Raw genomic sequence first — 24,932 nt, 5'->3', positions numbered from 1 at the left:
TCTAAAATGACGCAGTGATTGTAAATTCTGAGTCAGAATATAAGTGGAGCAAGTGCCAAAATTATATGAATATGTTTTCGAAAAAGTATGTATTTCCTTTACATTGATATTAGTATCAAGCTTTGTGTTGTACACATGTATGGGATATTTAGGATGCAGTGACTTTTGATTATATGCATGTGAAATTCACTGAGGAAGAGTGGAATTTGCTGGATCTTTCCCAGAAGAATCTCTACAAAATGTGATGTTGGAAACCTACCTGAACCTCAAAGCTATAGGTAAGACTTATTTTTTCTAAAGGAAACAAATGTTTATTGTTTATTGATGGTCTTTTACATGCAGAGTTTAGAAATTGCTCAGCTGGATTTGGTCTTTTTTAGGTACAGGATTTCTAACAATGACCTTTAGGAATGGTGACGTGTATCCTGTTTATATGAAGACATATGATGTGGTTTTTGTTTTTGAAAATATATGTGATTACTAACATATGAATGGATTAATCTCAGAAGAATCTTTGATCTTAGTTACAACTCATGATTAAATGGAGGTTGGGAACCAAAAGGCAGTCCTTAGAGCAAGTTTCTTTTGCTTGTTCCGAACATTTGTATATCATAGTCATCTTTGGATATATAACAGACCACATATTGAAGAGAAATCTTATAAATACAGTCAATGTGATAAAATATTTCACCATAGTTATCTGTGAATGCATAAAAATACATCCTGGAGAGAAATGCTATGAATATGCCATTTGGTAATGAAAAACTTTGCACAGAGCAGTTCTCTTAGAAACCATAAGAAAAAGTTATAATGTAGAGAAACCTCATAAACATAGGCAATGTGTTAAAAAATTTTACTTTCTAGTGTCTTTATACAAGAGTAAACTCTTTAGCTTGCAATTAATCTATTAACGCCTTTGCATATCACAGTAGATTTTGATAACCTCCAAGAATACCTAAAGTAATCTGTGACTAAAAAGATTTTGGTAAGTTCTTTGTCAACACAACTATATTGAGTTACTCAATGTTATTTATTATGTATAAAAAATGTGACAAGTGTCAAAAATCAATTAAAATTTTATAATATCTATTTTATTTGTACTTGAAAACACATTTTTACCTACAAAGGCCACTAATTTTTATTTTCCTTTTTAGCTAACCGTGTATCCAGTAACATTGTGACAGTGTTCATCAGCTCTAGGAACTACCTTTGTGAAGTGTTGTTTCACTTATACAAACTATCATATCATCTCCAAAGAAATATAATTTTACTTCATCCATTCTAATTTATATTTATATTACCTTCCTCTCCTTCAGTTTTATTGCTCTAGCTAACATTTCACATAATATATTGAATAGATAGTTATAGAGAGAATGGTCCGCCTATTCTAGTTTGGGATTTAGTGGAATTATTTTGAATTTATCTCCAGCTAATTTATTATTGGCTCTAGGCTTGCTATAAAGTGACATTTTTATGTTTAGGCATGTCTCTTGTGTCCTTAATCACTCCATGAATTTTATCAAAAAGTCGTGTTGAATATTGTCAGAGAATTGATCATCTCTTGAGATGAACAATTCTTGATTTTCTTACACTTTAATCCCAGTATGCTAAACCATCACTGCATTTCTAGAATGAAGCCTTCCTCATTGATCATCATGGATGATCTTTTAATGTGTTTTATATTTTATTTTATTTTATTTGTTTTGTCTATTAAGTATTTTTACATTTGTGGTTTAAGGATAATTGGTCTGTAATTCTCTTTAATTTCTCAGTCTTTCCTGACCAAATATATGAGTAATCAGGGGTTCAGAAAATAAATTGACTAATATTTATATTGTTTCTATATTGTTGAATACACTGAATTCTTGTTAAATCTTCTTTGGAAATCTGGTATGATTCTACCCTAAAATTCATGGACGTGGGCTCATATTGGTGGCATATTTTTAATTAATTTTGTTTTCTTTTATGTTTATGTCTGTTCAAGTTGATTTTCTTAGTTCAATTTTGGTATGCGGAATCTATTGAGGAAATTATCCATTTCTTTTATAGTTTCCAATTTGCTGGAGTAAACCCTTTTTAAAACTGTGTCTTTACCATTCTCTGAATTTCCTCATTTTTTTTTATTTAACCACCAATTTCATTTAAATTTCATTAATTTGTATATTATTTATCTTTTAATAAGGGTTTGCTTATCTTGTCTAATAAAAGGATCAAAAGACCAACTTCATGTTTCATTAATTCTTTGAATTGTTTTCTTTCTATTTTATTGATTTCAACCCCCAACATGAAAATTTCTTGATGCTTCCTCCTAGTTTTCTTTGCTCCCTCACTTCATTTTTTAGTAGCCTTTAAAACATGCTGTTAAGTTGCCAGCATCAGAGTTCTCCAATTATTTCATGTAGGCATTTTGTGTTGTGAACTTTCTTTTAACTCTACTGTCATTTTCTTTGTGTTCCATGAGATTGTGGATGTTGCATATTCATTTCCATTGAACTCTAGAAAATCTCTGATTTCTTCCTTTATTTCTGTGAAGACCCATTTTCTCTCACACAATTATTTAGTAGTCAATTAGCTGTTCTCTGTCACCTCTTACAACACTGAGACATCAACAGGTTTTTGGCCCAGATCACATGCTTTGTCTGATCAGAGAGTGTGGGGTCTCCTGGATCTGTTGCAATCAAGGACATGAAGAGCCCAATTTCTAGGGGCCACCAACTGGCCTGATTTTTTGCTCTCTGGGATGGAGTTTAGTCCTTTCTCATCAGAAGTTTCTTCTCTTTATAAATGGCCCCATGTATATCTGCAGTAGCAATGGGACAACAACCATCTGTGTCTCGTATTTTCTCAGCTCTAGTGACTTTTTCAGAGCTACCAGTTCAGGTTTCTGGGCTGACTTTCCTGCCAGGTGTGGTTCTGCCCATGTGATCACAGTATTTGACACCACCGCTGTCCCAACATACCTCTGTCCATCCTGAATGAGGCTGTTGGCATTAGTGAACCCTGTTACGCCTGCATTTATTCAAGCAGACATACAGAGGCCAATCCAGTGAGGTCAGGTTCCAGCAGCAGGGTAGTTGACAAGGTAACCTGGGGGCATTCAAGGAGAGAGGCTGCCAATGGGTCATTCTGGCATCATCTTACCCAGGAGGTCAATTGGTCATCCAGAATCGATCTATAATTGGAAATGAACACAAATCAATCTGGAACCAATCATCTATTGATCAGTATTCAGTCAGGGACAGATCAATCATCACACATGAGCCACATTGTCCAGCAGCCTATCATTCACTTGATTGGTGATCGATAACAGACTTCCAGTCGACGACCGGCAAGTCATAATCTGCCAATCAGTCAATCAATCAATGATCAATAAATAGTAATCAATTGATTGGTAATTAATCCATGAGCAATATTCAGCAATGGTTAATGGATTGATAATTAATCAACAATCAATAGAATTAAACAAACAACAATTACTCAATTACTTTAGTCTTCACTGGACCAAATACTGATTCGATTGTTTATTGATTGGTTGTGAACTACAGGTTCCTGACTGACTATAATTTCATTGATTGATTGATTGGTGACATATTGGCAATTGGCTAATGTCAGAACCCCTGGTCTGAGTATGCATTCCCCAAGTCTACAAAGCTCACCTGTAGTTGACAGAGTAAGGGTATTCTTTTATCAGAGGCTTAAATAGTCTGAATTTTTCAAGGCATCTAAGACGTCATGCCTTTTTGTTTCTTTTTTTTTATTCTGTTGACACTGGGAAGTCCTTTATAAACTGATGAAGAGAGACTCTATCTGTAAGTCTTAGCAAAACAAAATTTTGAACTATATCAACAAAAGCTGGTGGGTCTCCATTTTACTTTTAGGATAACCCTGGTCTTCTGGTGGGTGCAGTTTTGATTCTCAGGGCCCCCATATCCCCTTTATTGATGCTGTCCTTTTTAAGCATCATTTATGGTCTTCTGAGTTGGCCTTGGCTGCCAACAGGATTTTTGCCAGGTCTCCAGTCTGTTGCTTCTGTCCTCTAATCTGCTTCTCCTCTGCAGTCTGTCCTCCATTAAATACTCTCTTTGCTACTATCCTTAAATCTCTTAGACAACTCTTTCCTAACTGCTCCACCCTCTGGGGCTTTGTCTACATAGCTGGTGTTCCCTGATTAACAATATCTCAAGCCACTGCTGCCTTTGCTTCTGGTGATTCAGGGTCCATTAGCATATCTTGTCAAAAATGTCTCCATGACCCTTTCTAAAGAATCTGTAGGGCTTTTATCTTCTCTCTGCCTAATATTATACACTCTGGACAAATTTTTGAGTCATCTTGTGGCCATGTTGAGACCTGCCAGCAGAGATGGACAGGGGACAAAAGGCCTCCTCTTACTTTCAATCATGTTACAATCCCAGTCTGCGTGAGTTAGGGTAAAGCAAGCATATTGGGGCCAGTATCCAGCTCATATACCAAACCCAGACACTACTGTGGATGCCAACAAGTGCTTGATGACAGGAACCTGATATAGCTGTCTCCTGAGAGTCTCTGCCAGTGCCTGAACAAACATGGAGGTTTGGCATGCAGTCAACAATTGAACTGAGCACAGCGTCCCCAATGGAATAACTAGGGAAAGAACCAAAGGAACTGAAGGGCTTTGCAGCCCCATAGGAGGAACAACAGTATGAACCAACCAATATCCCTAGAGCTCCCAGGGACTAAACCAACAACCAATGTGTACACAAGAGCAGACTCATGTTTCCAGCCACATGGGTAGCAGAGGATGGCCTGGTCGGACATCCCTGAGAGGAGAGGTCCTTGGACCCGTATAGGCTCATTGCCCCAGGGTAGGGGAATAAGAGGTCAGAGAAGGAGGAGTGGGTGGGTTAGTGAGCACAGGGAGGGGAGATGGGATAAAGGGTTTTCAGAGGGGAAATGAGGAAAGGGGATAGCATTACAAATGTAAATAAACAACATATCTAGTAAAAATTTCTTTAAAACAAACAGAGCATAACATCTCATAGTGGCCTTGAATGGATAAATGTCAATTCACAGGTATATTAATTACTGCTGTTGCTTTGATTAAATACTCTGTCAGGAGAACAGGTTTATTCCAGCTCGCGGTTCACAGTAAAGTCCCTCACGGTGGGGATGCCACTCTGAAGTGTGAAGCAGCTGCTCACTCACATCAGGTGTGTAAATAATCAGGACGCCAAGAGCAATGAATGCCTGCTGCTGCTCAGGCCCATTCCACACACTGCCTGGGATCCTAGCCAGGGAATGGTGCCGCCCATAGTGGTTGGGTTTTCCCACACCAGTTAAGATAACCAAGGCAGTCCCTTACAGCTATGCCCCGAGGAACCTCCCCCTTGTTAGCATTCTGTCTAAGCTCCACCCCACAGTTACCTGGCAACAGCTAGATTTGCCCCTCCCCACCATTACCTGGTAACAGTCTGGTAGGTCTGGCGCACTATAAAAGGGGCTGCATGCCCCTACACCCTCTCTTATTCTCTCACTCTCACCTTCCCTCTTGCCCCCTCTTGGGCTCCCCTCCTTTCCCCTCCCCTCCCCCTCTCTCCACATGGTCATGGTCAGACTCTGCTTCCCTACTTTCTCCTTCTCTCTGCCTTTCTCTGCCTCTACTACCCTCTTAACTCCCCTCTCAATGCCCTGATTAAACTCTATTCTGTACTATACCGTTTTGTGTCTGGTAATGTCAGGAGGAAGGGATGCATTGGCATGGGCCCACTGAGGAACCTCCTTCCCCCACAACGCTGCTAGAACATAGTCTTTCTCCTCTTTCTCTTTTAATGATCACAACATCCTTGGCTACCACAGATCTTATAAAGTAGATAATTGAGGTTAACCATCATGGTGGCTTTGAAGCTTGGTCTATTTATCTAGACACTGGGGTCCTCTGTCTTGCCTTGCAAGCGTATTTGGAATAATTTTCTCAGAAAGTAATAGATTTTTATATTTAAAAAATATTTAATACTTTATATTACTAAAGTCTATTTATTGGAATTTGTGCATGTACTAGCTTCCTGCCAGGCGTTAAATGTACTGGGGGACTGTGCCTGACCAAATAGACATTCAAAAGTTAAGGGGCTGGGAGGGTACAAATCAGGGCTAGAGACTCCTACACATTCTGCTCCTTTCTCCACTCTCATTTCCCTCCTCACCAGGGGTAGTATTTTCCTTTGTTACTGTAATTATTAAGGCTGCCCAGTAGCTTCTTTCCACATAGATCAAAGCTCTTTATAACCTTTTCCTCAGTTTCTCCCCTTGGTCTGGGAGGGGCAAGTTATCCTCGGATGACCACTCCCACTCACTCCACAGATGAGAACAAGGGCAAGGACTCAAGAACAGACTTGTGGGTGGAGGGAGCACCAGGTGGCAGCCTGCCAGGGAAGCATGGCTCCCTAAGGACTTGGATTTCCCAGATGGCATTTCCACCTTGAGAAAAAAATGGTCTCAACCTCGTCTCTTTCCCCTAAAGTGAATCCCACTGTTGACTTTGTCACGTCTCTGCATTGGGTTGTCAGTGTTGTGTTTTGTAAAAGGAAGTCAGGGATGTGTTTGGTGGAGGTGTGGTATGGTGTGGGGGAAGGGGGTGCCTCTGAGGAAAATGCTGAGGCACCACTTCCCTCCTGAAGGACCAGCCACAGGATGGAATAGTGTAGAATAGAGTTTATTTAGGGCATGGGGAGGGGAGTTGAGGCAGAGAAAAATATAGACAGAGAGAGAGGGAGAGAGGGAGAGAGAGACAGAGAGAGAGAGAGAGAGAGAGAGAGAGAGAGAGAGAGAGAGAGAGAGAGAAGAGGAAGAAAAGGAAGAGGAGAGAGGCTGGTCATGAGCACATGGAGAGGGGGAGGGGAATGGGGAGAAAGGGGAAGAAGGTAAGGGATCAAGAGCAGGAGAAGAGAAGAGAGTGAGGAGGGGGCAAGCAGCCCCCTTTAGAATGAGTTGACATACCAGGCTGTTGCCAGGTCAATGTGGGGCAGAGCCTAGACAAAATGCCAACAGCCAGGACTACAGGGCCTCTTAGAACTGAAGAAGGGCATCCTGGGGCCTGGCTGTGTGGCAAGCCAATGAAGAGTCTACACACCAAGTTTTTGTCAGTCTTCCTTGCTGACAACTTGTGGTTCATGCTACCTAAACTTCATGTGAGCCACCTGCTTGATCCTTGATGGCCTCTGAACTAGGAGTCTCACGACCTCTTACCCTGTTCTATCCACACCTCTATCACTGAGATGAAAGGGTTTCTTGGAAGCTGAAATGGTTTCATTGCCTCTATGATTTGAGGCTGTGTATATTGTATCCTTGAGAACGGTATCCAAAAGCAGGTTCAGGGAACACGAATCCCCTAAATCAAAATGCATAGAAAAACATAATTCCTGTGTACCAGTAGGACTTTCTTAAATATTAATTAAATGGGAATCTTAGGTCAAAACTTTAGCTCCTGGTTCACAGTCAATATTCAAAAATATTTGTAAGGACTGTAAAGGTTACTTTTTTGGTTTATTTTATTTTATTTATTTATTTATTTATTTTTTTGAGACAGAGTCTATGTGGCTCTGGCTGTCCTGGAACTCAATATGTAAACCATAGATCTATCTGCCTCTGTCTCAAGAATGCTGAGATTAAAGGCAAGTGCCACCAGGCCTGGCCATAGAGGTTTATTATACTCTCAAGCCTCTCCACCCAGAGCTCAGTTCTTGATTTCAAAAGCTCAGCAGGACTGATCCCTGGCCTGTCTATTCCTGTTCCAGAACAACCCATCCATTCATTGACTGTGTGAAGGTCTCCTATGTGCCAGGAGTTGCATCGGAACTGGTGGTGTTTCAGACATGCTGTCACCATGACAGCAACTTGGACTGGTCTCCCGCCACTCTCTGCTCTTTTAGGACTTCTCAACACATGTGGGTGGTGTTGGAGGTGTTGGCCACGGCCTTGGAACACAGCCTCAGCAAAGTAGCACTTGCCTGAGCGCCGTCCGACTGATCATGCCGGAGCCATGAGTTCTGGGATGCATTCTTTTCGCACCTTGGAACAGACCAGGCAGTGTTTCTATGCCTGACCATTGGTGACTGAACTGTGCTTTAAGGTCAGCCAATGGTCAAGCCTGTGTGGCAGCAGGGACCTTTCTTCTGCAGGAGGGAAAGGTGGTCACAGTGTAACGAGCAAGTCCCATTCCGAGTGTGTATGTGTGTACACTGTGCGTGCAGAATGGCTTCCACTCAAAGCATTCTGACCACAGAGTCTTGCTGTGGGACTTCACACTCATGAGATGTGTGAATTTGAGGCCTCTCTGCTGACAAATATTCATCAAGAGCTCAACTTGCACCTGCTTTTCTAACTGGGTGTGTACAGAAAGCAGATGCCGTGAGAGGATTTGTTGAGGAGGGTCCCCCCTGCACCCCACCCCGTCCCCGTGAGGCTGTTTAGAAAGGTGTGGGTTCAGGGCCACACAGGATGGAACAGTAACTCGTGGCTCAGGGGAAGCCACTGTGTGACCAGATCCAGCCCTCACAACACAATCAGAATGGCATGCTCTCACTGCATACTTGTGGGAAGCCCAGCTGAAGGGACCCTTAACTAAGGGACTTACCTGCTCCTGTGTGTGTGTGTGTCTGTGTGTGTGTGTGTGTGTGTGTGTGTGTGTGTGTGCATACAAGCATGAGTGTGTTTGCTGGGAAGAAATCAGAAGAAACACCAAATTCTTTACCTGACTTTGCTTTTTTCTCTCATTCTCAGGGCCCCCCTATATCAAACTCACCAGCAGTCTAGAAGCAGTGGGCATGCAGTGCGGTTTTGTGGGTCTGTTATATGGGGCAGATGGCAAAAAGGAAATAAACTGAAGCAGATGTGGGTACATGGGACAGTGTATCCAAGATCTAAAGATTCATGTGAAGCGGTACACTGTGCAACAACTCAGATTTTGTGGGGACCAAATCTCAAACAGTGTTTTAGAATCTGCCTTAAGCAACAACAGAGGCCAAGAGTGGTGGCTCATGCTTTCAACTCATCTGTTGGTAGTTTGAGACAGGTGGATCTTGGTGAGTTTTAGGCCAGCCTGGTCTACATAGTGAGTTCTAGGACAGCCAGAGTTCCATAGTGAGACCGCGACTTAAAAAACAAAAACAAACAAGCCAACCAAAAAAAAAAAAATCAAATTGGTCAATCAATAGCAATACCAAGAACATCACTGCTGTTGCTTGTCAGGGTGAGGTGAAACTGTTGTGAAAGATGATCTGGATGTGTCCTTACTAATCATAATTCTAACCCTGGTTACTGTGGGGGATGGTTCTTAATTATACTTTTTGAAGTGAGAAACCCTTTCTTAATTTTTTGAGATGTTCTGATCTACCTTTGATCTAGGCTGTAGATGCTTTTTGCAACCTACATATGGAAAGGTCATTTTTGTTTTTTGTATTTGTACTAATTTATTTTACAAAACAAAGGTGATTTGATTTTTTTTTTTTTTTTACTTTGCAACTGGCATTAGGAAGTACTTATTTGTTAAGTATTCTGGTATATAATGAAGACCAGCTGTAATATCCTGCAACATGAAATCAAAAAGTCATGATGTTTCTAATTTTCCTTGGCTGATAGCCAAGACATTCTATTAGCTAGTCTTTCTATGTACATAGAAAGATTCATTTTCTCTATGATTCAAGATATGGTTATCTAGAAAATCTGTGGTAATCCAACTGTGTTTTTTCTCTACTTTGCCACTGATGAAATATGCTGACTAGTAATAGTGCTCAACAATGATTCCCTTATGTTTCTGGCTTTTCACCTTGGGTTTTTTGATATCTATCTTCTGTAGAAGGGAGTTTCTATTTTCCTGACCCAGCATTTAACCATAAACAAAACTCTACTTTTGTTTTTTGTTTGTTTGTTTGATTTATTTTTCTTGTTTTTTGAGACAGGTTTTCTCTGTATAGCCCTGGCTTTCCTGGAACTCACTCTGTACACTAGGTTGGCCTGGAATTCAGAAATTCACCTGCCTCTGCCTCCCAAATACTATAATTACAGGCATGCACCATAACTGCCTGGCTAAAACTCTTGTTATTGAATATCTATCTTTAATATTAATAGCCAGCATCATACATTTGGTCATCCATTCCTGGATAAGATAGGTACACCCTATTCACCTTGGGTAATAATCTATGCAAGTACTTCATCTTGATCATGGGCAGAAGACAAGTGCTTTGAGAAAATCTCAGGCAAGTTCAGAAGTGAGGACCTCTTAAGGTCCTAGTTTACAGGGGAAAAGAACTGGCAGCAGACACAGCAGAACTTGAATGGTGTGTCCTCCCTCAGGACTGGGTGGGGTGAGATTCCTCTTGGAATCTTCTTTCAATTGCGAATGGAGTGCAAACCACACCTGAAATCTGGGGGGGTGGGGAGGTTGGGCCTAGACCTGAAGAACACTTTAACCTGAGAAGGGGTAATCACTAGCCAATCAAAGTTGCCAGGCAGACTTGCCAGGCAGACAAAGAGGCAGGATATTCTGGGTGCCTTTTTGTGTGTTCATTGTGGCTGTGCAGGCTTCAATGGTTCTCTGCGTCCTGCTCTGAGCTCTGCTGTTGGGTGCTGTGAGGGCACCTCGGGGAAACTCTGAAATCAAGACATGGTAAGCACAGGATATCTGCCTACAATGTAGAGGAAAACACAGCTGAGCAGTGGGCGCCTGGGTGGTGGTTCCTCTCTGGGAATGGATGGGAAGCATCAGCCAGATGGTAGTGGGTGCTGGGGTGGTGGGTCTTCTATGGGGTTGGATCAGAACTATCAGCCAGATGTGACTTCCTGTGAGGTTTCTGGTGGTGCTTCTTTCTTGCTAGTTCAGGCCATGTCCTCTTAATAACTTCAGTATCATTGCTAATTATAATTCAATCCAAAACATCTGGACCAGTTGCTTTCTTCTAGATGCATGGGCAGTTTCTGTGACAATTCAGCACCTGTGGCCTAACCTTTTTGTCTTTTATAATATACATTAAGAAGGCAGGAAGAGGACTGGAGAGATGGCTCAGATGTTAAGAGCTCTGGCTGTTCCTAAACAGGAAAGGAGTTTAATTCTTACCAGCCACATGGTGGCTCATAACTATGTAACGGGATCTTGTCCCCTCTTCTGGCCTGCAGGAAACTTGCAGGGAGAACTTTGTTTATTAGTGGATTAAATCCCTAAAAACAAGAAGATGGATATGAATATAATCATTCTGATTTCATACATTACTAGTTTTTGTTTTGTTTAATTCATTAGTTTTTTCTGGTGTAGTTTTTTTTTGTTTATATTTCTTTAACTTATATGTTTAGTATTTTGATTATTATGTGGCTAAGAGTCTCTTTCCCAATCTGTTTGGTAGTTTGGATGGTTCTTTTACTTTAATAGGCACCTTCTTAAGCTTAGGAAAGTTTTCATTTATTATTTTATTGAAAATTTTTCTAGATATTTTTGCTGATTGATCTTCACACTCGCCCTCACCCTCTCCTTCTCTTTCTGAGGTGTTCCATATAGCTGTGCAGGCTTGGATGGTTCTTTGTGTCCTGATCTGAGCTCTGCTGTTGTATGCCATGAGGGGACCTCAGGGAAGCTCTGAAATCAAGACATGGTGAGCATAGGATATCTGCCCACAATGGGAAGAACATTCGGCTGAACAGTGGGAACTGGGGTAGAGGGTCCTCTATGGGGTTGGATCAGAAGCATCAACCAGATGTGAACACCTGTGAGGTTTCTAGTGGTGCTTCTTATCTTCTAGTTCAGGCCATGACCTCTAAATAACTTCAGCATCATGGCTTATTGTAATTCTGTTGAAAATATCTGAACCAGTTGTTTTCTTGTAGAAGCATGGGTGGTTTCTGTGACTCTGCAGCACCTGTGTCAAAACCATTTTTTCTTTTATAATATACATTAAGAAGGCAGGAATAGGGCTGGAGAGATGGCTCAGAGGTTAGGAGCTCTGACTGTTCCTACACAGGTCATGAATTCAATTATTAGCAACCACATGGTGGCTCACAACCATATGAAATGGGATCTGGTGCCTTCTTCTGGCCTACGGGAATACATGCAGGGAGAACATTGTATAAGTAATGAATTCCTTTAAAAAAAAGAAGATGGATATGTATCTAATAGTTGTGATTTCAACCATTACCCGATTTCTTTTTTCCTGTGGGAGATTAATCCTGGCTTATAGTTTGCTGTCTAGATTATCAGAGAGTATTGACTGAGTGTTGCCTCTTTTACTTACATGTTTGGTGGGTATGTTCAAGAGGGAATGCTGGTTAATGTTGAAAGTTGTGAGAGAAGGTGGGCAGGAAGAGATAATCTTAGCAATGCACAATAATATATAGTCAGGAGAGAGGTGAAGCTGCCAACATTTCAACATTTCAGAGCTACAGTCATCTGAAGGAGCCTCAGTTGAGGGGTGTGCCCTCATCAGAATGACTGGTTGCTAAGTCTGTTTGAGATAGTGTTGATTGAGGTCGGAAGGCTTTTGAACTGAGGGTGAAAATATTCATAAACAAGTGGGTCTAGGCTGGATGAGAGAGTTACCTGAGCATGAGGCACTGACCAAGCAGGAGAGCAAGCCAGGACACAATGTTTGTCCATGATTTTATCTTCAGTTTTTAGCGTCAGTTTCTTACTCTGAGCTCCCAAATTGATGAACTGTGGTCTGACAGAACCAATCACAACAACTGTTTATTTCCTCAGATTCTTTTGCTCAGATGATTCCAATACAGCGGCAGAGTAACAAGTTAGAACAACAAAAACTACCACAAAAGTGTTATCAACAAGTGAGCTGGACAGAATCTAGGTTCTCTTTTGAAAGAATGTGGAAATTATCAGAAATTGAGGAGGCAAAAGTCATACAAAGCTGTTCTTGGATCTTAGTCTGTTGTTATCATATGACTTGGGAGATTTAAGTATTGACAGTATGCAGTCAGAGAAAATTGGGATCATAGAATTTCAGATGAAAATAGACACAGAAAACTTTAGTGAGAGGTCATTATGTGATATTTTGGCCAAAAATCTTTTCTCCTTGGCTTACACCTTGAAATACTGAGTGAGGTAAAATTTAAAAATAATGGGCTGACTTCTATATTTTCATTCTAGCAATATGTATTTGTTCATTTTCCCCACTCATTTTTTTATTATTTATTTAATTTAAATTCCATTTTCTACAATCTCTCCATTCACCTTAAACAGTTATTCACCTCTCACTCCTCCAAGGAGGGTGCAGTCCACTTGAGCATTCACCAAGCACAGAATTTCAAGTCTCTGCATGGTTAGGCACATCCTCTCCTACTGAGTTCAGAGAAGGTAGCCAAGTTAGGGGAAAAGTTTTGACAGACAGACAACAGCCTAAGGGACATCTCTCTCTTTAGTTTTTGTGGGACCCATGTGAAGACGGATAGCACATGTATTGCATATATGGTGTGGGTCTCAGTCCATCCTGTGTATTCTCTTTGGTTTGTGGCTCAGTCTTCTAATGTCCAGGTTAGATGATTCTGAGGATCTTTGAATGGACTTCCTTTTCCTTCAGTGGCCTCCAACCCTCTCCCCAAAGACATCCTACTCCCTGTCCAATATTAGGCTGAGGGTCTCTGCATCTGTTATAGGCTGGTTCAGGATTCAGTCTCAGACTCTCAGATGCTAAGGTACTCTCTCCAAGTATTTTACAGTATCCTCAGTAAAGTTAAGGTTTGTTGCTTGTCCATGGGAAGGGTCTCAAGTTGGGCAGAATATCGTTAGGGCATTCCCTCAGTCTCTGCTCCATCATTTTGCCTAAATTTCTTGTAGATAGGACAGATTTTGTGTCGAAATAATTTGGGTTCAGGTGGTGTCCTTAACTCTCCATAGGGGGCTCTGCCTGACTGCAGGATGTGGCTGCTTCAGGGTCCATGTATCATTTCCATGCATTTCACCTAAGATTACTCACATAGACTCCTTGGTACTCTCCAGTTTGTAATCTCTGGCACATATTAAATCTACCCCACCCTTTGACCACCTCCTGCTTCAGATTTCAATTTATTTTTCTGACCCTCTGGTCCTCTCCTGTCTCTCACCTCACCTGTTCCTGTTCTCTCCAACTTCCCCTTTCTTATCTGCTCTCTTATGCTTAGGCACAGGTTCTGGTAAGCACAGGATCATTGATCACAGATTGGAGGATCAGGCAGCTGACCAGCCTGAGCTGGAATCTTGTGTTCTCCCCCAGGGTTGGTTGGGGTGAGATTCCTCTTGGAATCTTATTTCAAATGTTAATGGAGTACCACCTATTCCTGAGGTCTAGAAAAGGTCTGGCCTTGGATTGGTAGCACACTTTAGACTGAGGAGGGCTAAGAGTCACTGGAAAATTTAGAACGCCTATAGACCTGCCTGTCAGAAAAAGGGGAGGGATCTTCCGTGTGCCTTTCTGTGTGTTCATTGTGGCTGTGCAGACTTGAATAGTTCTCAGTGTCCTGCTCTGAATTCTGCTGTTGGGTGCTATTAGGGGACCTCAGGGAAGCACTGAAATGAAGACATGGTGAGGAAAGGATATCTGCCCACAATGAGGAGGAACATGTGGCTGAGCAGTGTCCTCTATGGGTTTGGATCAAAAGCATAAACCAGATGTGACTTACTGTGAGGTTTCTTTTTTTTTTTTTTTTTTTTTTTTTTTGTTTTTGTTTTTTTTTTTTTGTTTTTTTTTTGTTTTTTTTTTTGTTTTTTTTTTGTCTTTTTTTTTAATTTGATATAATTTATTTACATTTCAAATGATTTCCCCTTTTCTAGCCCCCCCCCCCACTCACCGAAAGTCCCGTAAGCCCCCTTCTCTTCCCCTGTCCTCCCTCCCACCCCTTCCCAGTTCCCCGTTCTGGTTTTGCCAAATACTGTTTCACTGAGTCTTTCCAGAACCAGGGACCACTCCTGCTTTCTTCTTGTATCTCATTTGATGTGTGGATTATGTTTTGGGTATTCCAGTTTTCTAGGTTAATAACCACTTATTAGTGAGTGCATACCATGATTCACCTTTTGAGTCTGGGTTACCTCACTTAGTATGATGTTCTCTAGCTCCATCCATTTGCCTAAGAATTTCATGAATTCATTGTTTCTAATGGCTGAATAGTACTCCATTGTGTAGATATACCACATTTTTTGTATCCACTCTTCTGTTGAGGGATACCTGGGTTCTTTCCAGCATCTGGCAATTATAAATAGGGCTGCTATGAACATAGTAGAGCATGTATCCTTATTACATGGTGGGGAATCCTCTGGGTATATGCCCAGGAGTGGTATAGCAGGATCTTCTGGAAGTGAGGTGCCCAGTTTTCGGAGGAACCGCCAGACTGCTTTCCAGAGTGGTTGTACCAATTTGCAACCCCACCAGCAGTGGAGGAGTGTTCCTCTTTCTCCGCATCCTCTCCAACACCTGCTGTCTCCTGAATTTTTAATCTTAGCCATTCTGACTGGTGTAAGATGAAATCTTAGGGTTGTTTTGATTTGCATTTCCCTAATGACTAATGAAGTGGAGCATTTTTTAAGATGCTTCTCCGCCATCCGAAGTTCTTCAGGTGAGAATTCTTTGTTTAACTCTGTACCCCATTTTTTAATAGGGTTGTTCGGTTTTCTGGAGTCTAACTTCTTGAGTTCTTTATATATATTGGATATTAGCCCTCTATCTGATGTAGGATTGGTGAAGATCTTTTCCCAATTTGTTGGTTGCCGATCTGTCCTCTTGATGGTGTCCTTTGCCTTACAGAAACTCTGTAACCTTATGAGGTCCCATTTGTCAATTCTTGCTCTTAGAGCATACGCTATTGGTGTTCTGTTCAGAAACTTTCTCCCTGTACCGATGTCCTCAAGGGTCTTCCCCAGTTTCTTTTCTATTAGCTTCAGAGTGTCTGGCTTTATGTGGAGGTCCTTGATCCATTTGGATTTGAGCTTAGTACAAGGAGACAAGGATGGATCAATTCGCATTCTTCTGCATGCTGACCTCCAGTTGAACCAGCACCATTTGTTGAAAAGGCTATCTTTTTTCCATTGGATGTTTTCAGCCTCTTTGTCGAGGATCAAGTGGCCATAGGTGTGTGGGTTCATTTCTGGATCTTCAATCCTGTTCCATTGATCCTCCTGCCTGTCACTGTACCAATACCATGCAGTTTTTAACACTATTGCTCTGTAGTATTGCTTGAGGTCAGGGATACTGATTCCCCCAGATTTTCTTTTGTTGCTGAGAATAGTTTTAGCTATCCTGGGTTTTTTGTTGTTCCAGATGAATTTGATAATTGCTCTTTCTAACTCTGTGAAGAATTGAGTTGGGATTTTGATGGGTATTGCATTGAATCTGTATAGTGCTTTAGGCAAAATGGCCATTTTAACTATATTGATTCTACCGATCCATGAGCATGGGAGGTTTTCCCATTTTTTGAGGTCTTCTTCCATTTCCTTCTTCAGAGTCTTGAAGTTCTTGCCATACAGATCTTTCGCATGTTTGGTAAGAGTCACCCCAAGATACTTTATACTGTTTGTGGCTATTGTGAAGGGGGTCATTTCCCTAATTTCTTTCTCAGCCTGCTTATCCTTTGAGTATAGGAAGGCCACTGATTTGCTTGAGTTGATTTTGTAACCTGCCACTTTGCTGAAGTTGTTTATCAGCTGTAGGAGCTCTCTAGTGGAGTTCTTTGGGTCACTTAGGTAGACGATCATGTCATCTGCAAATAATGATAGTTTGACTTCCTCCTTTCCAATTTGTATCCCTTTGACCTCCTTATGTTGTCGAATTGCCTGAGCTAGTACCTCAAGTACAATATTGAAAAGATAAGGAGAAAGGGGGCAGCCTTGTCTGGTCCCTGATTTCAGTGGGATTGCTTCAAGTTTCTCTCCGTTTAGTTTGATGCTGGCTACCGGTTTGCTGTATATTGCTTTTACTATGTTTAGGTATGGGCCTTGAATTCCTGTTCTCTCCAAGACTTTAAGCATGAAAGGATGCTGAATTTTGTCAAATGCTTTTTCAGCATCCAATGAAATGACCATGTGGTTTTGTTCTTTGAGTTTGTTTATGTAGTGGATTGTATTGATGGATTTCCGTATATTGAACCAACCCTGCATTCCCGGGATAAAGCCTACTTGATCATGGTGGATGATCGTTTTGATGTGTTCTTGGATTCGGTTGGCAAGAATTTTGTTGAGTATTTTTGCATCGATGTTCATAAGGGAAATTGGTCTGAAGTTCTCTTTCTTTGTTGTATCTTTGTGTGGCTTTGGTATCAGCGTAATTATGGCTTCGTAGCAGGAATTGGGTAGTGTTCCTTCTGTTTCTATTTTGTGGAATAGGCCTGTACTCAACACAACTGGAGAATCTGGAGGAAATGGACAATTTCCTTGACAGATACCAAATACCAAAATTAAATCAGGACCAACTAGACCATCTAAACAGTCCCATAAAGCCTAAAGAAATAGAAGGAGTCATAGAAAGTCTTCCAACCAAAAAAAGCACAGGACCAGATGGTTTCAGTGCAGAATTCTACCAGACCTTCAAAGAAGAGTTACTGTGAGGTTTCTACTGGTGCTTCTTACTTACTAGTTCAGACCATGACCTCTGAATAACTTCAGTATCATGGCTGATTGAAATTCTGTCCAAAACATCTGGACCAATTGCTTTCTAGTAGAAGCATGGGTGGTTTCTGTGATTATGCAGTGCCTGTGTCCAAAAGTTTTTGTTTTTTATAATATGCATTAAGAAGTCAGGAATAAGGCTGGAGAGATGGCTCAGAGGTTAAGAGCTCTGGCTGTTCCTACACAGGACATAAGTTCAATTCTTAGCAACCACATGGTGGCTCACAACCTTATGTAATGGGATCTGGCGCCCTCTTCTGGCTTGCAGGAACACCTGCAGAGAGAACATGGTGTAAGTAATGAATTAATTCCTTAAAAATAAGAAGATGGGTATGAACCTAATAGTTCTGATTTCATACATTACTAGTTTTTGTTTTGTTTAATTTGTAAGTTTTTTCTGTAGTAATTTTTAAGTATTTCTTTATCTTATGTTTAGTGTTTTGATTATTATGAGGCAAAGGGACTTTTTCTCACTCTGTTTGGTATTTTTGATGCCTCTTATATATTAACAGACACCTTTATTTTTGGAAAAATTTCCTTTATGATTTTATTGAAAATATTTTCCAGACTTGATCATTATCATCCTCTTCCTCCTTCTCCTCCTACTACTCTTCCTCTTCTTCTTCTTCTTCTCCTTCTTCTTCTTCCTCTTCTTCTTCCTTTCTCCATTAATTTCTATTTTTGCCTTCTCATATGTTACAGAACTCTTTGTTGTATAGTCCCAGGAACGTTTTATAATCCAGATTTATTTTTGACTATTGTATCCATTTCTTTCTATTTATTTTGTTTCTTTTTTTTTTTAGATATATTCTTTATTTCCATTTCAAATTATGTCCCCTGTCCTGGTTTCCCCTTCCCTGAAAATCTATTAAGCCATCTCCCTTCCCCAATCAACCATCCCCTGCTCCTCTGTCCTGATATACCTCTATACTATGGCATCAAGTCTTTCCAGAGCTAAGGGCCTCTCCTCTCTTTGGTGTCTAACAAGTCTGTCCTCTGCTGCCTATGCATCTGGAGCCATGAGTAATTCCATGTGTTCTCTTTTGTTGATTATTTTGTTCCTGGGAGCTCTGGAAGTACTGGGTGAATCACTGGTGCTTCTTCTGTGGCACTGTAAATCGCTTCAACTCCTTGGGTCCTTTATCTCGCAGTTATTAACAGGAACTATACAAAATAGTCTGTCCAACTCTAGTGCTTTAAATCTTATTATAAATACCAAGTCTTTTGTGTCTTTTACTTGAAACCTTTATAATTCAATTGTGGTAATAAATAAATAAATAAATAAATAAATAAATAAATAATTACCACAACAAGGTGGCTTTAATTATTGTTTCTTCTCAGTATTTGAAATGGAATAAAAAATAAGATGGCAGATAATACTCAGTAGTCCTGGCTCTTGTTCTTTTTAGAAAAGGTGCTTTCAGACAACTTTTTAAGAAGACAAAGGGGTGACCTTGAACTCCAACTATATAGGATCAGAGTAGAAGACATAGTAGTCTTTATATATAAATCCTTCTTTATTAAGACCGTTAAATGTTATCACCAAAAGATACAATATGTCTAACAAATAAATCCACAATGTATTGTCAGAACATTATTTCAGGGGTGGGGAATAAACAATTTTTAATCGCTCTTTCTTAGTTTAAATGACACCACCTTTTTAAAGGATCATAGATTATCAAAGGATAAAAGTAAACTTATTGTTTTTCCCCAAAGAAAATTGACAATGCATTTCTTTTTTTAAGATTTATTTTTGTATTTCATGTATGTGAGCATAATATCCCTGTCTTCAGATACAGAAGAAGAGGGCCTACGATTCCATAACAGATGGTAGTGATCCACCTTGTGGTTGCTAGGAATTGAACTCAGAACCTCTGGAAGAGCAGCCAGTGCTCTCTTTACCACTGAGCCTTTACTCCAGCCCTGAAATACATTCTATACATCAAAAATAATTTACGCAGGATGTCTTTAGACAAATTCACATTATCTAACTAGTTATTCCCCCTACAAATCATACATATCCTGGCCACCTATGTCCTCTCATTTCATAAAGTTTTAATAACATTTAAATAGGCCTGCTGAGCCTTCAGGCACCTGCTTTGGGATCTGAACAGCCTGGGCCACAGCACTCGGTCTCCAGGAAGTGCGGGACACCTGGTGTGCACCCAGAGGCAGTCTGGGAGTTCATAGCACAGCTCATTCCTGTGGCACAGAGCTTAGGCTTCAGTCCTGAGGCCTCTGGCGGTAGCACTCATACCTCTCCGCTTCCGGATCCAGATCAGCCTGAGCAGCAACACCACATCTCCAGGTCCTGAAAGAGGCAAGAGGGGCTTCCGGGTGGCCAGCGGGGAGGAGTTGGTGTGCTCCGGTGAATCCAGCAGGCCCCAGCAGGAGTCTTCAGGTGTCTGCTTCGGGGTCTGAACAGCCTGGGCAACAGAACCCTGTCTCCAGGCAGTGCAGGAGGTAAGCTGTGCACCAGAGGCCACGTGGGAAGGGGCAGCTTGCACTGGTGAGTACAGCATTGACAAGATCAACTAACACTAGTGAGAACTAGATGGCAAAAGGCAAACGCAGGAATGTCACTAACAGAAATCAAGGCAATATGGCAACATCTCAACCCAATTCTCCTTTAACAGCATGTCCTGCATACCTCATCACACCAGTAAAACAAGATTTGGATTTAAAATCACTGGTCATGATGCTGGTACAGGAACACATGAAGGACATACTTAAAGAAATTCAGGAGAAAATGGATCAAAAGTTAGAAGCCCTTGCAAGGGAAACACAAAAATCATTGAAAGAAATCCAGGAGACTACAAAAGCCAATAATGAGGAAACACAAAAAACACTTAAAGAAATACAGGAGAACTTTGGTCAACAGGCTGAGGTCATGAAAGAGAAAACACAAAAATCTCTTAAAGAATTACAGGAAAGCACAAACAAGCAAGTGAAGGAGCTAAGAAAAACCATCCAGGATCTAAAATCAGAAGTAGAAACAACTAAGAAAACTCAAAGGGAGACAACTTTGGAGATAGAAAGCCTTGGGAAGAAATCAGTGGACATAGATGCAAATATCAACAACAGAATACAAGAGATAGAAGAAAGAATCTCAGATGCTGAAGATACCATAGAAACCATGGACACAACAGTTAAAGAAAATGCAAAAAGCAAAAAGCTTGTAACCCAAAATATCCAGGAAATCCAGGACACAATGAGAAGACCAAACCTAAGGATTATAGGCATAGATGAGAGTGAAGATTTACAACTTAAAGGGCCAGCAAATATCTTCAATAAAATTATGGAAGAAAACTTCCATAACCTAAAGAGAGAGATGCCCATGAATATACAAGAAGCCTACAGAACTCCAAACAGAGTGGACCAGAACAGAAATACTTCCCGTAACATAATAATCAAAACACCAAATGTACTAAACAAAGAAAGAATATTAAAAGCAGTAAGAGAAAAAGCCCAAGTAACATATAAAGAAAGACCTATCAGAATCACAGCAGACTTTTCACCTGAGACTATGGAGGCTAGAAGATCCTGGGCTGATCTCATGCAGACTCTAAGAGAACACAAATGCCAGCCAAAACTACTATATCCAGCAAAACTCTCAATCACCATAGATGGAGAAAGTAAGATATTACATGACAAAAGCAAGTTTACACAGTATCTACCCACAAACCCAGCCCTGAAAAGGATAATAGGAGGAAAACACCAGTACAAGGAGGGAAACTTCACCCTGGAAAAAGCAAGATAGTAACCTTTCATCAAACCCAAAAGAAGTTAACCAATCAAATTTAAAAAATAACGTCAAAAATGACAGGAAGTAACAATCACTATTCCTTAATATCTCTTAACATCAATGGACTCAATGCCCCAATAAAAAGACATAGACTAACTGACTGATTTCTAAATTTTCATCCTCTCTCTCTCTCTCTCTCTCTCTCTCTGTATATATACATATGTATATGTATATATGTATGTATATATATGTATGTATATATATGTGTGTGTGTATATATGTGTGTATTTATATGTATATACATATATTGTGTGTATATATATATATATTATATATATAAAATATATATATTTGCTCATTTGTTCATTGTTCATTTCCCACTTATTTATTTATCATTATTTATTTAAACTCTACTTTCTCCCATCTCTCCATCCCACCTTACATAGTCCTATATCCCTAACTCCTTTTATCTCTCCAAGGATTGTGGGGACCACTTGAGTATCCACCAACCATGGCATTTCAAATCTGCATGGTTAGGCATATCTCTCTTACTGAGGTCAGACAAGGCAACCAAGTTAAGGGAAAAGTTTGGACAGACATGCAACATCATAAGGGATATCTGTTCCATTTGTTGGGGAAACCACATGAAGACTGAGTAGCTCATACTACATATATGATGGGGGACTCAGTCCATTCTGTGTATGTACTTTGATTGGTGACTCAGTCTCTGAGAGTCTCCTAATATCCAGGTTGGTTGACACTGCTGGACTTCTTATGTACTTCCTGTTCCTTCATAGGCCCTCAATCCTTTCCCAAACTCTTCCAAAAGACCTTCTGTGCACTGTCCAATGTTAGGCTGTGGATCTCTACATCTGTTTCAATCATGATGTGGGTGGACAAGCTCAGATAATTGTGCTAAGGGATGCACTGGAATTATAACACAATATATCCTTAGTAATGTCAGGGATTGGTGCTTACCCATGGGATGTGTCTCAAGTTGGGCAGGGTATAATTTAGCTATTCCCTCATTCTCTGCCCATCTTTTTGCCTGCATTTCTTGTAGACAGGACAAATTTTGGGTGAAAACGTTATTGTTTCCTTAACTCTCCGCTGGGTGTCCTGCCTGGCTCCAGTTTCTTCAGGGTCCATATCTCACAGCTATGCATATCAGCTCCTTGTTGCTTTCATGGTCTGTGGCATCTGTAAGATGTTTGCTCCCTTTTATCCCTGACAGCTGCAGATTTCAATTCATTTTCCTGACCCTATGGCCCTTCTTTTTCTCTCAGCACACCTGTTCCTTACCTACCCTTCCCCTTTCTTAACTACTGACCCTTCCAGTTCTTTCCCTTTCATCTGCCTCCTATGACTGTTTTATTTCTAATTCTGAATGAGATTTGACCATGCTCATTTAAGCCTCCCTTCTTCTTTTTAAAGATTTATTTATTTATTAAATATAAGTACACTGTAGTCGACTTCAGACACACCAGAAGAGGGTGTCAGATCTCATGGATGGTTATGAGACTCCATGTGGGTTCTGGGATTTGAAGTCCGGAATTTTGCAAGAGCAGTCAATACTCTTACAAACTGAGCCATCAATTCTGCCCCTTATCCTTCCTTCTTGTTTATCTTCTTCAATGCCAAGAAATGTAGAGTAGATTTACTGTAATTTATGGTTATTATTCATTTGTGAGTACATATATGCATGTACTTTTAGATCTGAAGTGAATGTATAATTTTTTTGAGGAACTTTTAATAAAGAATTATGAATTCTCTATCATTTTTGTTTCCTTCATTTATTTTTGTAGGGAACTGAGTGTCTTAATATATAAGTTTTGGTCTCATAGAACACATTACATAGGGCATTCTGGTGTCAAGCTAAATGACATTCATCTGCCTGTGCCTCTGTGATTAAAGACATGAGCAAATACACCCAGCTTGCCTATCCTGTTTGTAGTTACTAATTATTAATACAATTTCTCAGATGTGTGCTCAGTATGTTGTGGATCTGTTTCCCCTGAGTCTCCCTCTCAGTTGGCATTTCTCCAGCAAGCCTGTATCCTATTCAAAGTATAAAAAAGCAACACATGGGATTCTTATAATTGAAGCTCCTTTTATAATGACACAGTGATTATAACTTCTGAGTCAGAATATAAGTAGAGCTAGTACAAGAACTATATGACTATATATTTGAGAAATCACAAAATTTTTTACAATGATGTTAGTATCATGCTTTGTGTTGTTCATGTATGGGGTATTTATGATGCAGTGACTTTTAATGATGTACAAGTGAACTTCATTGAGGAAGAGTGGAATTTGCTGGATCCTTTCCAGAAGAATCTCTACAAAGATGTAATGTTGGAAACCTATTTGAACCTCAAAGCTATAGGTAAGTCTGTTATTTTTTCTAAAGAAAACAATTTTTTTTTAGTTATTGATGACCTTCTGTTATTCAAATTGTGAATAATGAGGATTTTGCTGAATAAATCCAGTTCACTGAATTTTCCCTGTAGCTTTCACAGTGGAGTGAAATTTTACAGTAACTTGAATTTTGCCTAATTTCCAATTGTATATATTGATTTCCTGGTACTGTGTTTTAGGCTACAATTGGGAAGACCATCACATGGAAGGATACTGTCAAAGTAGTAGGAGACATGAAAGGTAATTTTCATGTGTAAACTGATACAAATTTGCCCCTGAGAAAATTTTAATATCTTCTGGAATCTCCAACGAAAAGCAAGAGTGTAAAATACTAGTCTATTAAGTGTAGCTATGATTATAATATTCCTACTTTCTTAGTCAGGGTTTCTATTACTGCACAAATATTACGACCAAGAAGCAAGTTGGGTAGGAAAGGGTTTATTGAGCTTACACTTCCATGTTGCAGTTCACCACTAAATGAAGTCAGGACTGGAACTCAAGCAGGTCAGGAAGCAGGAGCTGATGCAGAGACCATGGAGGGATGTTTCTTACTGGCTTGCTTCTCCTGGCTTGCTCAGCCTGCTCTCTTATAGAACCCAAGAATACATCCCAGAGATGGTACCACCCACAAGGGGCCCTCCCCTCTTGATCACTAATTGAGAAAATGCTCCACAACTGGATCTTATGGAGGCACTTCCCCAACTGAAACACCTTTCTCTGTGGTAACTCCAGCCTGTGTCAAGTTGACACACGAAACTAGCCAGTACAATTGACCCCTTGTCAACTTGACACACAAACACATCACTATTAACTCTCAACCCTTGCTTTTTTATACATTCCCAGGATCTAAATTACTTTAAAAGTCCCACAGTCTTTACATATTAAAAGTTCAATCACCTTAAAATGTCTAATATCTTTAAAACTCAAAGTCTTTTAAAAATTCAGTCTCTCAACTGTGGGCTCCATTAAAATACTTTCTTCCTTCAAGAGGGAAACATATCACAACCAAAAGCAAAACTCAAACTCCAATGGTTCAATGTCTGGGATCCAACTCACGATCTTCTGGGCTCCTCCAAGGGCTTGGGACACTTCTCCAGCTCTGCCCTTTGAGCACACAACTTGTCTTCTAGGCTCCAGCTGCCAGTTCTCCACTGCTGCTACTGTTCTTGGTGG

At 40.3% G+C, this 24,932-nt stretch overlaps 1 protein-coding gene across 8 annotated transcripts in view; it reads left to right on the top strand.

Moving 5' to 3' along the window:
* The window catches only part of LOC127673330 (zinc finger protein 431-like), a 269,940-nt gene that overhangs the window by 88,832 nt on the left and 156,176 nt on the right, over positions 1 to 24,932 (top strand). Inside the window, exon 1 of one of the 8 annotated variants that reach the window (XM_052168990.1) lies at positions 243 to 278. The exons of 3 other annotated variants lie outside the window; for them this stretch is intronic. In XM_052168990.1, the coding sequence (XP_052024950.1) occupies positions 245 to 278 (34 nt within the window). In that variant the 5' untranslated portion in view covers positions 243 to 244. Of the gene's footprint in view, positions 1 to 242; positions 279 to 10,620; positions 10,637 to 11,596; positions 11,613 to 24,932 lie in introns of those variants that run through there. 4 more of the 8 variants (XM_052168976.1, XM_052168988.1, XM_052168975.1 and 1 more) reach the window with 4 other exon arrangements.

This window comes from Apodemus sylvaticus, chromosome 22, assembly GCF_947179515.1.
Source record: "Apodemus sylvaticus chromosome 22, mApoSyl1.1, whole genome shotgun sequence".
Lineage (NCBI taxonomy): Eukaryota > Metazoa > Chordata > Mammalia > Rodentia > Muridae > Apodemus > Apodemus sylvaticus.
The sequence above is the reverse complement of the archived record's forward strand: the minus strand, read 5'-3'. Positions and strand labels throughout refer to the sequence as shown.